The sequence below is a fragment of the Zootermopsis nevadensis genome, unplaced genomic scaffold (genome assembly GCF_977971745.1).
Source record: "Zootermopsis nevadensis isolate Lab colony 2312 unplaced genomic scaffold, Znev_1.0 Znev_ptg000007l, whole genome shotgun sequence".
Classification (NCBI taxonomy): Eukaryota; Metazoa; Arthropoda; class Insecta; order Blattodea; family Termopsidae; genus Zootermopsis; species Zootermopsis nevadensis.
In genome coordinates, this window is record NW_028259139.1 from 6,419,540 (window position 1) to 6,435,205 (window position 15,666).

The following is a 15,666-nucleotide window of genomic DNA, read 5'->3' on the forward strand; positions in this document are numbered from 1 at the left end:
AATATCATCCGATCGTCAATTCATATTACTCTTGCAGTGTTATTGATTTTTAAAGTAGTTATTAGCTCTCGGCTTTAAAGGGTTGTTATGTACGAAGGGCTAATTAAGAGTGGATAGGAGGTGTATCAGATATCACCAAAAGATTAACGCACTACTGACTACTAAAATAGATTTTCTGCCGAGGTCAGGGGATGTTTCTGGGTTGCACAACATTAGGAACATCAAAATAAGATAAATTAAGAGGGTAACGAAAAATACAGAGTGGAAATTGGTGTAGAAAGGAACGGTTATGTTGGTGTGGTCATGTCCAACAAATTACAGATGCAAATTTACCATAAATATTAATGAGTTGGTTACCTATCGGAAAATGAAGAAAAGGTAGAGCTAGAATAAGACGCCATGAAGGAGTGTAAACAGCAGTGAAAATGTAACATCTCCATTTTGGGCAGTGACGTTAAAGGAATAGTGGCTTTTGGGCACCGGAATACGACAGAGCTAAATTGGCATTAGTCAACAGTGGTATTAAAAGAGTATTTTATGTTATGTTTTCACTTTATTCACTGTAATCAATAGAAATACATTTTTAGTAGATATAATACAATTTTCTAGTAAGAACACCAAATTATACTAAAGTTTTCAGTTGGTATCAACAAGAAATTTTATTTTATACTACGTTTATGGCCCATTCAAACTGATAACTCGTGTATGCGCACATTTTATTTTGCAAGAAGCCTCACGAGATAACTAAATCATTTACAATTTTCCGAGTTATGCCGACACCGAGTGGAAAACACATTAATTTTAAATTTCGAACAACGTGTGAATAATAAAATTAGAAATTTCACGCCGTTACCATTTCCCATCTTACGTCACTCTGAAGTGTTCCCCCCAAGCTCGGCATCCCGTCTCAAGAAGTCGCAACGTCCCTCGCCTCCCTAAATTTCATCATCCAGCGTTCTGTTCACCTCCCACTGCATCGCTTCCTTCTTTTCCTCTTGTGAAAGTATAAAGTTTTCTGCCTTTGCAATAACTTTTCAGTATCGCAAGGTTGTTGCGGATTGTCCTCGTTCCTCTCCTCTCCTCTCCGATTGCTGTCCTTCACTGAACTGTGTCAGTACAAGTTTAAAGTTGTGGAGGATCAGGAAGTTGTTCCTATCAGTCTGAGGTAGACCACGCAACAAAGTGGTCACCCTACCGACGTTTGCGTATTACAGACTTCGTAATTTCACCTCGTCTGTCTTTCTCTGTCTGCAAATAACAGAACATCTGTACCAACAAACAGCGCTGTGCTCCTTATTCAGTACACAACTGAGCAACGTTTTAAGTACTGCAAAGAAAAAAAAAGCTTATTTTATTATTTCAACAATTAGATCATAATACTGGGCTTACTGACGTATTTAATTACTTTAAAAACTTTTGTGGATTTACTCACAAACTTTCAACAGTGACATTTTAAGCTTCAAGAATTTAATTTGGTAAGTAGATCATATTATCATTTACAATATGGTGCATTTACGTATGTTAAATATAAATATGTTTATTTGTAAAACTAATCTCCTTTATAAAGTGTGAATTTATCCTCGTTTCTAACGGAGAAATTTTAAATGCATTAAGAAAAACTGTCCGATTTCAACGTAATACGCCTGTTACATTGCAGTAATTGAATATATCAACTCGAATCACTCATTTATAGTTTGTACGCCTAATTGAAAATTGTAAATGCATTTTGTTTAAGTATGCGTATGTTAAAAAATAAATATCCAATATAATTCAAACAATGCTATTGAAAGAGTTACCAACAGGATAATTATAACTAAATGTGTACTTCGCTCAGGAGTGAAAGGTAAAAGCTAAAAGTCTTGTGAGTCAAAGCCTCACAAATAATAAGTTCTAAATAAGGGACTTAATGTCTGAGCCACTAAGTTGCTTAAATTTTTGTTCAGTTTGGATGAACATTAAAGTTAATCGATAAATTTTAGTAGGAATTGACAGTAATAAATTTCAATACAGTTCGTTTATCTGAAATGGCGTAATCGAAATACATAAACAATGTGCAAGAGATAAGAACTTCTAAACCAAGAATTGTTGTGTAGAATTTGAGGTTTTCTTGTCGGTGAGTCTGAAGATGACTGTCTTCTGGGTTGTTGCGCTGTGTAGTCAGGTAGAAATTTACAGACGTTTCATAGGTCCTGGTGATGGACGCACCAAGGACCTCTGAAACGTCCGTAAACTTCTACCAGACTACACGTCTCAACAATTCAGAAGACAGTCATCTTCGAACAATTGTTGAATTGGTCAAGCGTGCTTACGAAACGCACATGAAATATTAAGTTTCTTTTCACTATCTGGTAGAAACTGCATACACAGTGTCCGTTAGTTCGAGAAGAAACTTTTGTTATTTGGTAAAGGACGGAAAACTATGTAGAGGTTGCAAATCATGTCTTTCTAATCGCAAGTGTTATAAATTGTTACCAAGGTCGAGCCATTACATACGTTATTAATTATTTATGCATGCATATATTTAATTATTTTCTGGTTAATTTAACAGCCTCACTGCCTTTCATAACAATTGAATCTACTCTTGTGTTCATTGTTAAGTGTCAATGAGCGATTTATCTACGGATACGACGTTCTTACAGAATCCTTATGATAGACTGATTCCCAGTATAAAGAATAAGGTTACGTAGAAAATTTCTAATATCTCGTATTAGACGAGGCCAAGGCTAGACCTGAGCTGTAGCGTCAAGAAGAAGAAGAAGGACTGATATAGCGATAACCTTCGGATCAATCACTAAGTCACATTCTGATCACAACATAAGCACAATGAATGTGCTAATCGTAGGTACCAACAATAAGGCCAGAAGCAGATTTCTGAACTTTGTCTTACCGCGCCGAGTGGTGAAATCTTTTGGCTTGGCAAGAGAGAAAGCATTACGCCAGTTAGGTTAAGGAATTCTACGCGCATTGTGGCTGCGTAAGACAGTGATATTCCGCTAGCTTCCTTCCATTTGCGTCAGGGTATAATACTTTATTTTTGTCACCATGAAGACATTTTTCTATCATAACGCGCAAGAAGTGAAAATTCGAACAGGGCTGCCCCTCAAATCCTAATAACGACTACGAGCTACCTCAGAATTTAATTTTTTAATTCCAGTTTTCCTCAAAGTCAAGTCGACCTTGACCCAGCAAAAGAAAATCACTGCGCGTTAGGAAAGGGGGCGGTGGAAATTGTGAAGCCAGGATAATTGTTGCTGAAGATGTCGTTTTTCCTTCAAAAATGTCATTTCACTAAAGACTGATATTTTTCGAATGTCTTTCGCCTATTTTATATTCTCCAATCCGATATAATTATTTTGCGGAGTGGTCTCTGATGTCATAATGCCCAGTTTCCTGAAAAATGAACACCTGTAATTTTATTCAAAGGTTAATTGAGGAGGGGGGGGGTTGCAGATACAAGGACAGAAATTATAAAATTCGCTTGCATATCCTTACCAAATATGAAATTATATTTAAAATTACAATTTAAAGTATTGTATCACAAATAAGTTATTAATTAACGACTGTTATAATAAAACGTTAAAATAAACGTAAATATATACAAAAGAGGAAAAAATACCAGAAAGTCATGCTCAATGCTGTAAGCTGTAACCAACTGACTTAACAAATGTCAATGTCAAACTGTTATGAAAACTTGTAAACACGTTTTTTGATTTCTAGACACACAATCAGCAAACACAAAGTGGAGGAAAACAAGTGTGTGTAATTATGGACGCCATTCACAAGTTACAAGTTATATAATTGGGACTAACACATGCTAGCGTCATAAAGACATGGCATTTGTCACGATATTTATCATTGTAATGTTTGCACAGCCCATAAATGGTTCCGCTCTACCCTGAGCTCCGAACGGATTGACGAATGAAATCGCTGAAACGAGCAGTCGCTTCTGAACTTCGTGTTGTGCGCGGTTTTTGACTTTGCTTATTTGTTTGTGACACATTTCATGTGCGTTTACCTGACGTTCCGGAAGATGACTCTTCGAATACCAGTTCTATAAACTAATCACCAGACCAAGGTTGTACTCATGAAACTCGAAGCCTTCTTTGTACCACTGGTTACAATATATTTTATTCTGAGCCTTTCGTGGTCTGAACAGAGATACTTGAGACCACATAACCTATAAAATGACTTTAAATGTAATTTAGTAGTTTTAAGAAATAATTAGAATTAAACTTAATAGTATCTGCAAAATACGTTTATTATTAAAACTGTAATATAATGTGGAAGAGATGTAGAAAAATGTGGTCGTGACCTGATTAAAGGTACCATCTGGTACTTGCAAAAAAGAGGCTGAGGTAAACCTCGCATGATATCGGTCTGTGGGTCGACATCTGAACCCGGAACCACCCGAATTCAAAGCGGAAGTACTAACGATTCCACAGCACCGTTCGGTTGCCGAAGCTTAAATATTCTGTGTTTAAGAATTGAGTTGATTTCTCGTTCTGAAGTAGTCTCGATTTCGCTGTTCTGTTGCCGAAAGTTACGGATGAGTAGGTAAGGTTTCCGCTTTGCATTCTGGGAACGAGCTGTTGTCCCATGACGATCTATATCGACCAGATAAATTGTCAGCGGTTTCCTCAGCGTCCTAAAAACAAATGGTGGTAAAATACCTTCAAATGGGCCACGACTATCTCCTGCTAAACTCCTCATCCGCTTTTATCATTCAAAGCCAACTTACTGTTAGACGTAATAATAGGTTACGGCCCAGAAAACGCCGATAAATAAATAAGACATGCAACTTTGTGATAAAAAATGTATTTCTTTGCTTACAGAACTGCAGATTTCATTGTTGTGTTTCCGGTTGTACCTGACATGACCGGATGATAACGATCACCTGAAAGTGTTGAGATAATCTACAGCAAAGTGTGTGTGATCAAACACAATTCAATTTGTGAAAAGACATTTTTTTATAACGGTGTTGTTATTCATCTAAAACGAAAATATATGCAAAGTTCAAAATGAAGAATACGTTTAAAAATAGAGACGGAATGGTGAGTGTCAATTGTTGGGTGAGAGATGTGACGTTCTCACGGCAGTGAAGACGTCATTGTTATTCTCCTGGGTTTCGACGCAATGTTGACTAGTAGAAGAAGATTCCTAGATAGATACGAGTCTGTCTAGGAATATTCACTGCAGGTCTGCGCTGATACAAACAATTTGTGCAGACCTGGTTATTAGGTTTTTGGACTTCTCACTCTCTACGGTTGGCTCACGAATTCAAAGTTCGCACAGGGTAATTTGTCTTTATTAGAAATGCCGCTTTGAAAAATTACAATAAATATAATCAGAATACCACATTCTACCCTTTCTCAGGTCGCAGTTTCGTAATAATCGACAGAATGTTTGTTATGAAAATAATAGGCAATACATCCCATCCGCATGACGCCAAATTATTTCTCATTATTACTTTACATTCGACCATAGAGAGCAACGCTCTCATGGTTTCTGATGCACGTCTAGCTTGGGGCATTCTTAACAAGTTCCATTCCTTCGGCTCCTACAGGTCAGTTTTAGGTTTGCAAGTTCATTGCCTCGACAAGAGAAAAACGTGTAGGAGAGGAAGGTTCCCGATTAAACTCTTGACCTTAGCCGTTTCCTCTCCAGTTCTCGGAAACTAATTTATTTCCTTTTGCAATTGTTCCTGGGTTTTTTTATGCGTTGCTTTCACGAAAGTCATAAATTAAAAGCATAATAGCGATACCATTCCCATCAGTCCGTTCGATGTGATTGGTCCAGAATGACCAGTGCCTCACATGATATTCAAATAGAAATTTATCAACACCAAAAAATTTTCTCCTGCCCCAAAAGATTTATGTATGTCATTATGATTTACAACTTTTATTTGGAAATGTTTTTAATGCAATAAATATGTAAGAAAATTCACAGAAACATCCTTTATGACTCTGTTGAGTGTTTTATGTATAGTGCGATTAGATTTGCAACAATAGATTTGAGTAGTGTAGAATACGAAATATCAAATTGTGTTTGCACTAGTTGTAAGTCAAGAATGGCTTGGCATACACCTAACTGTTCACTGTAATGAAGTCAAATTACTTAATGTTTGACACTGAAATAATTTTCTACCATTATAGGAACTTGGTAGAGTGAATGTAGCATATGAAAATGATTTGGGTCAATTTGACGCACAACAGAAGTTCTCGTCATCAAATGAAGTGCCTGCAGTTTCTGCACAGACTGAAAAAGGAAGTTTGGTATGTATTATTAGGATTAAAGTAAATAAAAATACTTTAAAGTCCATTGAATTGAAGGTAAAGTTCCATTTATTCTTACAAGTAATTAGCACCTAACATCTGACAAGGCGCGTGTAACCTGTGACTCACACGCTGACTGTCGCCCACAAAACATACTTTTTGGCGGGTTTCTTAAAAATAGACTCGTGCTACAACTTTTAAAATTTTAAATAGTTATTCCATTCATTGTTTATTCTACTGTAGTCAACTTTGTGCTCTTGGTTTCAAATGTTTGCTTTGTGAAGTTCAACTACAAGTTACAAGACTTTAAAAAACACGAGACATCTTTTTCCTATCAAGTAAATGTTGAAACAGTGTTTAAGAAATTTCAAATGGAGTTGACAGATTCAGAGAATAATGTCGAATTATTTTAAAAAATGAAGCAAACTGTAACAAAACTACACAGCATTCGTATTCAAAAAACATAGTAAATTAATTGGAAGCTGCCTCATTTAGCATCAAATTGTCAAATTTCCTCAGCAATTTATTTATTTTCTTACTTAGTGAATACCTTTTGTACTTTTTCTGGGGATATAAGTGTTTTGGAGTCTTCAATTTCTACTAATATCGAATCATAAAAAAGGGATAATTTCTAATTATCATCTTGTACACAGCCTTCCATTGACAAGATGACATTATTTAGAAACAACTGAAGACATTCTGTCGAGTTATTGAAGATCATTATTTCAGATACAAATGGATCTTCTCATGGGTCAGTTTAGAGCCAGCTAATACAGTTCACATGCATACACACTTAACCTTGACACTCCATTTATATTACAACTATCTAAGAAAATTTTACCATAAATAAATACATTCATAAAAACACAAAAACAATGTTTCGTTGCGGTTCAATTGTTCTCATTTTTATTATAACCGATAAGATGCTTTTGGTGCTGTGTTGTTTTACAGATAATTGACTTACATTAACTCAGCATAAAGCCTAAATAGTTGTTCTAAAGCTTCAGCAAAATACATTTTAAGATTTTTTTTAACTTGTCTAAAATAAATATTAAAATAGATAGCTAATTCCCTGATTTTACATGACAGTACGTTCATAGGTATTTCGTACAAAACTGCAAGAAGAACAGACTATTTTCTAAGCTTTCACTTAATATTTATGTTTTCTAGGGTGGGATAGAAAATTCTAAGGAGGTTTCAGATGGCCCAGAACGTCAACAGTGGTCAAATGGAGTCGAGTTCCTCATGTCGTGCATTGCCATGTCAGTCGGCCTGGGAAATGTTTGGAGGTTTCCCTTCACTGCCTTCAGGAATGGTGGAGGGGCATTTCTCATACCTTACATCGTGGTATTGCTTCTTATTGGCAAGCCGTTGTACTACATGGAAATGTCTATAGGGCAGTTTATATCTGGAGGACCTGTAAAGGCATGGGCAGTTTCACCAGCACTGAAAGGTAAGTTGAGACACGGTATAATCATCACGACGTGAACCAAATTTGTACCAACTTTTGTAATAAAAATAATAAAATAAAATAAAATGCAAGGCAAGTAACGAGCTCTTCCACAATCACTCGCCTAAGAAGGTAAATACACTTAGATCCTTCTTACATTTATTTATGCATCAACATGTGACTTATGCTTTAATAACATTTATGTTTTCAACTAATAAATATTTTTTCATCAGCTTATATTGTCAGTTCTGTTTAGTTTAATTATTTAAAGTTCTAAAATTTTATAATATTATATTTTAGAGTAAAATTAACCCTTTCAAACCAAGAATTCAGTCCGTACCGCAAAGAAAACACTCCAACATTATAAAAATCAATTGTCTTTTGCTGTTTAAGGAAATAATCACTGTTTATGGCGAGAAACATACAAAACGCATAAATACGAAATGTTATCGATAGTTGAAGCAGGCGGGACATATAATTGCCATTGGACTTTAATGGGATTGTAAAGTAATCCTGTTTTTTTTAGAACATTCTAAACAGAAAATTTATCACCCATATATTGAAAAGGCAAAATTTCGTATAATTTAACTACTTTTTGTCTTTGTTTTTCAGGTCTTGGCTTTGGACAGATGTTTTGCACGGCCCTAGTGCTCACTTACTACTGCTCATTAATGGCTCTTACAGTCTTCTATTTCTTGCAGTCATTTGCGTCTGATCTGCCATGGTCAACCTGTGATAAAGAATGGGATATGTGCATTGATTCAAAAAAAGGAGATTACAATAACAGTGGCACTGCAAATGTCACAGGCTATAAGAGTTCTTCTGAACTATACTTTTAGTGAGTACCTATTGGTAATAAAATTAAATTCATAATATCCTGAAAGGTTAATTCAGGTCTTTTCTGATTTTAATCGTAGCACAGAAATCAGAAAGTATTTTTCTTGTTTTTATTAAATATTCAGCAAGTATTGAAAAATGTTTGAGATGGATAAATTCTGGTCAGTGTTTTATGTAATCTACCAATGATTTATATGTTTGACCACTTTTCGGGAGTCTGATTTTAGTTTCACGTAAAGTAGGACTTGTAATGAATCAATAAATTCAAAGAATAAGTTCACCTGCCATAATTTTATTCAAATCCACTCAGTAAGTCAATAATTAAGGAATTCAAACAGAGGGAGAGAGTGAGAGACAAACATACATATCTCCGTCATACGTACATTACATATTTCCAGGCTTTGAAAATAAATACCTGTTTGTTGACATAATTTATTTTTACTGCGTAAACAAGAATGAATCATGTGGCGTATGTATCTTGACAGTGTAACAATATGCTTATATAATTTTTTTCCCCATATTGCAGCAAATATGTTTTGAACGAGCCAGACTCCATAGAAGATGGCGTGGGAGCCCCAGACTGGCGTCTCACCCTGTGTCTGCTATTTTCCTGGATAACAATTTTTCTGGTTATTGTACGAGGCGTGAAGAGTTCGGGCAAGGCAGCGTATTTTCTAGCTCTTTTCCCCTATGTGGTGATGATTACGCTACTGATTCGGGGCGCTACCCTGCCTGGTGCCATCGATGGTATCCTTTTCTTCATTACGCCCCAATGGGACAAGTTGCTGGATCCCATAGTAAGTTGAAACAATTTTAAGTCTTTCAGTATTTGGCTGACTAAGGAGCACTTTGGATAAAGATTTGTTTGAATGAAGCAGATGTATTAAAGACCTGAATGTTATCGCTGCACTTGCTGTGTGTTGAAGATGCTTATTATCTTATTCATGTCTGTCTGTTCATGTGTGACAACTGAAGAACCACTGAACGGATATTCATAAAATTGGAAACTGGGGATTTTTCCTACAATTTGTCAACACATTTGAATTTTTATTAAAATTGGATAGTAACGGACTGCACGAAGACCTACACGCTTACATATCAAGAAAACTTCACTCAGTATCTGTCAGAATGAAAAATGTTTTGAGAATGGCTGGGTTGAGACTGATCAAATTTTATCAACCAGAATTTTAAACTGTTCATAAATTAAAAATCTGTATTCAGTAATGTAGGAAATGTATGAGAACTGTTATTATATGCATAAATTTCCAAATTTGTTAGATTAAAATTTTACGTAATTTAAATATTTGAATTACAAACAAGCACTGCTAAAACCACTGAACAACAGCGTTGCTTTGTGTAGCAAAACTAAGATTTTTCCCCCTGATTTTTAGGTGTGGTACAGCGCTGTGACACAGGCCTTCTTTTCACTTGGTATCTGCTTTGGACCTATTATCATGTATTCATCATATAATGACTTTCGCCATAATGTCTACAGGTAAGCATTTCTTTAAAATAACTTATCAGTCATTTAGAAGTCTAACGTCCATCATATCTTCATTTTACAACTGTCCCTGTCATGAAGCATGAACTCTGTGTTATTATTTCATTATTTCTATTTACTTTTTCTTCCTCTTTAATTAACAGTAAAAAAGAGGAGTGAATTAAGCTTGGGATTTATTACAGTGTAAGAAATAGAAAGAAAAAACAAAACAATTAGTTTGTTTAGAGTAATTTTTCATTTAAGAATTTTAAAGTAGACTTATAAAAATGTCTGTATATTGTAATTACTTAAGCTCATATTTAAATTTGTACGATTTCTCTACAATATTATGTCAGCAGTGGAGGTGATGATTGGGGATGATAAAAATAATAATGTAGTTTAGCAACAACGAAGTTTGTTTCTCTACAGTAATAATCTCTTTCTGTTATAGGGATGCCATGATTGTAACCACACTGGACACATTTACCAGTCTGCTTGCTGGCTGCACAATCTTTTCCATCCTAGGAAACCTGATGTATGAACTCAAAATTAATGATATAGAGAAAGTTGTTCAAGGGGGCACTGGACTCGCTTTTGTGTCGTACCCTGATGCTATAGCCAAGTTTGATGTTGTGCCTCAGGTATGTGACATTTACTGTCGAGATTGATACCTAGTTTGACCAGCAGCAATATTATAGAATTTAAAGTTGTATTATAACATTGTCATACAATTGTTAGGGCTTCCAGACACTTTATTTCAAATTATAGACTACGCCATTCTTTGGAGTTGTAAATTAGATAATTCTTGTAATAGAATCAGAAAATTCACAGCCAGTAACACCATAGTTGTGCCTCCATAGCGTGTAGCATGGCAACTTTATTTTACATGACGCATCCCAACAAACCCTCATTGGATTATGGGATAAGGTCCTGAAATAAGTAACATGAAACTTATTAAATTCTAACACATTAGAATTCAAAACTATCATTATTTTTTTTTATATTCAATAACCAAGAATGTGGAAACTGAATGTGAATTTTATTGTCTGATGATTTATTTTTTATTTCAGTTTTTCTCAGTGGTCTTCTTCTTAATGCTGTACACCCTAGGGATTGGCAGTGCTGTGGCCCTCGCAGCAGCTGTCGTCTCTGTAATCTGTGACCAGTTTCCCCATTTCAAATACTGGATGGTAACTCTAGCCATCTGTATCTTTGGATTTCTTGTTGGACTTGTCTACATTACACCAGTAAGTCAAACTAAATATGTTGAAAAAATAATTCCATTCTTTAGTCTGCTATTCGGAAATTCAGTATCAGTGTTTCAATTTGATATCACCTGATATATGATAACAATTCTTGAATGATATACTTCATCTTTATCATTTGAACCCCTGTACTGTTGGGATGCCAGCCAGATTTTAATTCTAGGTTAACTTTTCAGTGTTATACTAATACAGAACATCGCCAATTAAATAGTCAAAGGATTATGAATTTGAAGACTTTATTTATAGCACACTAAACATATCCTGTTTTGAATGATATCACCTTCCCCCACTGCATTTTTAAATGATTGATCCTGTTGCCATAACAAACAAAACTGAAACATCGCATATCCTGTTGCATCTCATTATAAAAGAAATATTTAGAGGAGAAACACCTTCAAGACATCCTCAGAAAATATTTGATGTAAAATGAATGTTTTATGTTGTGGATGAGTAACAACTCACTTTAAACTTTTATCAACGAAGGTGTTCGAGACCAGTCCACAAATTCTTTACTCCAATCTCTGTCTTTTTCTGAAAATATTGCATGAAATAAAACAAGTCTTTGGCAGTTTTTCCTGCAGTATTTACTGTTACCAGTTACTCACTGTCGCTGAAAAAAGTCTGTTTTCTTTACTCACTTAACATTCTTGATATTACACCTGACATTTTACTTCATGATTTTTCAGGGTGGTCAATACATTTTGACTCTGGTAGATTTTTATGGTACAAATTTCACTGTCTTCATCCTGGGAACAATTGAAGTGATTGGAATTGCATGGATTTATGGTAAGTTCTCTTTAAACATGACAAATGGAATTTGAATAACAGTCTGTTATGTGCCAAGTGATATGATTGACTTCTGCTAGTTTCAGGGTAGGCTGTACTGTTTTGTCCATTAAAGTAATGACTTATGTAATATGTATAATTAATATTTATCATTGCATGGATTACCATAATTTATTATGGGGTACATATCAGTAAGGATGATGACTGTTTTGTCAGTGTGTGTTGCATCCAGTGGATTAGTGGATGCTGTGACCTCTGTATGAGGTTGATCCTACCCTTGTTTCTTGATAAGCCTTGATAATGTCAGTTGTCCTTGATCTTCCATGCTGTTGTCAACTAGATCTCAGTTATGGTAGAGTGAACATCCATCATCCCCTATCCAGTCAAAAATACAGATATGAGGCACAACATCTTGTAACTACTCTTCACTACACCCAAATTTATCATTACTAATATTTTGGTCTGAAATTTTACTTTCTAGGAAAATTGTTTCGTATTCAGTGTTGATATCAAATATCTTCACAATCTTGACAATTTTCTCATATGAATGGATGAAAATACTGAAAATGTGAAATAGATGTGGCACCTACATAGTGACATAAAACTCTGGTTTAAGTTCGGCTAATGTATAATTTAAATATTTCATGGTGACCGCCATTAAATTTCAACTGATGATGTTAATATCTGGTCTTCTGCAGGTGTGGATAACTTCTGTAATGATGTGGAGTTTATGGTTGGTAGAAAACTTAGTGCATACTGGAGACTGAGTTGGGGGATCATAACACCAGTTTTGATGATTGCCATCCTTGTATATGCCATAGCTATCATGAAACCAGAAACTTATCAGGACAAATTCTTCCCAACATCTGCTTATGGTAAGTAGTTTTAAAATCCAATTGAAGAAATGTACTTAACTTTCACTGAAGAACAACCAAGAATAATAACATAGAACTGCATATTTTAACCAACAAATTTGTATCAAGTTTAATTAAATTTATAAATATCAGTGATAAAATATGAATACTGTGTTACGAAACCTCATTTACTCTATACACCTTACTTTGTCTTGTACATATTACACTGCACAACTTTTGTTTTATTCAAAGCAGAGTTGCTGAGGTTACTAACACCGAAAATTATTTATTTATTTTCCATTTCCACATAACCCTAATATTTTAATTATGGGTATAACATTTATTCATGAGAAATAATTAAATCTATTCACATGCAGTTTGTAGTGTAAAGCAAACAGATGTGACATGATTATAATTATTCAAAAGTTTTGACATTTCAGTAGAGGATATGACAATATTTATATACGTTCCGAAAGTGGCTACATCAAGTAGATGATAAATATTTCAATGTCTCATTCCATTAAATATTTTCATATATTAATACATACTGTTTCTTTTTTAGCTTTTGGTTGGATTCTTTTTGCATTTGGAGTGATCCAGTTCCCTGTTTGGGCATTAATTGCTATGATTAAGAGGAGAGAGGTCAGTAATGATAAACATGGTTCATAATAATGTATTGAGGTGTTATGAATGAGAAGTTAAATGCAAATGCTTATTTAGTTTAAGGAAGAATATCTTTAGTATGGTTACATCTTTGGAAAGACTAATTTTCAATATTAAGCTTGTAATAAATTGTCTTTCCATATAGTATTTGTTGATTTTCTCACAAACTTTTAAACAGCTGTAAAATTTCTGTAAATAATTGCTCTTAGAATTCCACTTCCTCTTGATATTTTAGATATAGTCATGTAGTGTAGTAACAGAATGATCCTTCAGAGTTCAAGCCTTAGATTTAATTATACACTTTCATTGTACTCAAAATGTAACAAAAATATTGAACTTATCTTCATTTCAGGTAATAAAGTCTGCATTTCAACCATCAGAACTATGGCGTCCACAAAATGTTAAGGTGTACAAAGAGTGGGTGGATTTCAAAGAAAAGAGGAGGAGAGAACTTGAAATTATTTCAGAAGATGAATCACTATGGCAGAAGTTTGTTCGGGTATTCTTTGATTATTCACCAGCAAGAAGCAGACTCGTTGAATCCAGCAGTCTACCTGATAGGTATTGATGTGCTAACCACATCAGGTTTAGTTATCAGAGTGCTGTGCACTCATCAGCGGATGCATTATGTACATAATTTTTACATAAATTATTGCCATATTTCAAGTGTACAATGTTTCATATTTACATTATAATTAAGATTTATTTTAATTAACTCTACAGGTTTTATAATTAATGCCTACTGAAATTAAAATATTTATTATTGTAAAATACACTGTACACAAGAATTGACTCAAGAACAGATAACCCAATTTTAATTTAATTTAAAGTTGGGGAGTTTTGTGAAAAATTGTTGAATCATTTCAAATTTTTTAGCTAGAACAATTTTATCAACCTTTATATGTAAAACCAAAAATAATTTTTGTTTATCTTAAATACTTACAATAAAGATGCATGAACTGATTTTTACATTGCCAGTTTAAATATTAAAAACAAATTTAATAAATGTATTTTATATTTTTTATACATTCATTACAGTGTTAATCAGTTAAAATTTATCTTTATGAACAAATGTGATATGTGAAGTTTAGTTCAGTTTTTGTCCTCCATTTGGCACTACCTTACTTTTCCCAGTATGGTATTGATTGTGGTACTTGCATTTCCAGTGTGAGAACACTAATTAAATTAATTTTTGAGTCAGGAAACTAACCATTATTAAATGAAATTAACCAGATTTGTATTGGTATGTGCATACACATTAGAAGCCATTACCAAAAACTGCCATTTCTGAACATAAATTACTGACTTAAAACTCATACTTCACTTACTATTAATGTATTATAGGTCTCTGTAACTATGCATTATAGACTAAATATATACTTATTTAAATTTACAGTAAGTTTATTAAAGAACTTAGTATTGATTTTTATTTAAACCTGTTCCACTGTAATTGGGCGTTCCTATGGTAACACTTGTAAACAATATGATGCAGGCTCCAAAGTGTGATAGGACCTGGCATACTTCACTTTTTAAAGTTTTTCATCAGCAGCAGGGAGAGCATAAATATCTGCATATAGAGCTTATTGGGAATTAGCCCAGAACCCCTTGAATAGTGTTCATCTTACCCTGAGACCAACTTTTCCCTTAAAACCCTTTCATAGGAGACACATTTTTATCTTCCAAGCTCTGTAATTGTGCCAAATAAGGTATTAACATAAAATGTTTACAACTGGCTTGTACCTTTGTGATCGCTACCCAGTCTGATAGATTTAAACATAATTTTTCACTTTTTTCTGCATCACCCAAACTGTCTGCACAAAGGTAAGATACATTGCTTGTGGTCTAGCTGATAAGGTAGGCTATATGTAATATTCAGAAAAGGGGGAGTGAAACATGTATTCCTGTGACCAAGCTCCATGCCATCCTTTAAGGTAGGAAGGGTGTGTACATGTAAATTTGCATGCATTTTTAATCTATTCACTGAATGTGTACTGACAGAAAATAAAGTTTGTAAGATATAAACAGTATTTTGAAGATAGCTGTCTTTTGGGTTTTTGCA

The 15,666-nt window shown here is 34.3% G+C and overlaps 1 protein-coding gene across 1 annotated transcript; it reads left to right on the plus strand.

Moving 5' to 3' along the window:
* The first annotated feature begins 1,011 nt into the window (after positions 1-1,011).
* On the plus strand, positions 1,012-15,000 carry LOC110826520 (sodium-dependent nutrient amino acid transporter 1-like). The gene is made up of 13 exons (XM_022057228.2): positions 1,012-1,475; positions 4,833-5,051; positions 6,153-6,272; positions 7,443-7,725; positions 8,335-8,560; positions 9,086-9,356; positions 9,951-10,054; positions 10,491-10,680; positions 11,110-11,286; positions 11,991-12,090; positions 12,789-12,965; positions 13,507-13,586; positions 13,960-15,000. Exons 2-13 carry the CDS (start codon positions 5,019-5,021, stop codon positions 14,173-14,175), a joined length of 1,977 nt encoding a protein of 658 aa, XP_021912920.1. The 5' UTR covers positions 1,012-1,475; positions 4,833-5,018; the 3' UTR covers positions 14,176-15,000.
* Positions 15,001-15,666: the final 666 nt, after the last annotated feature.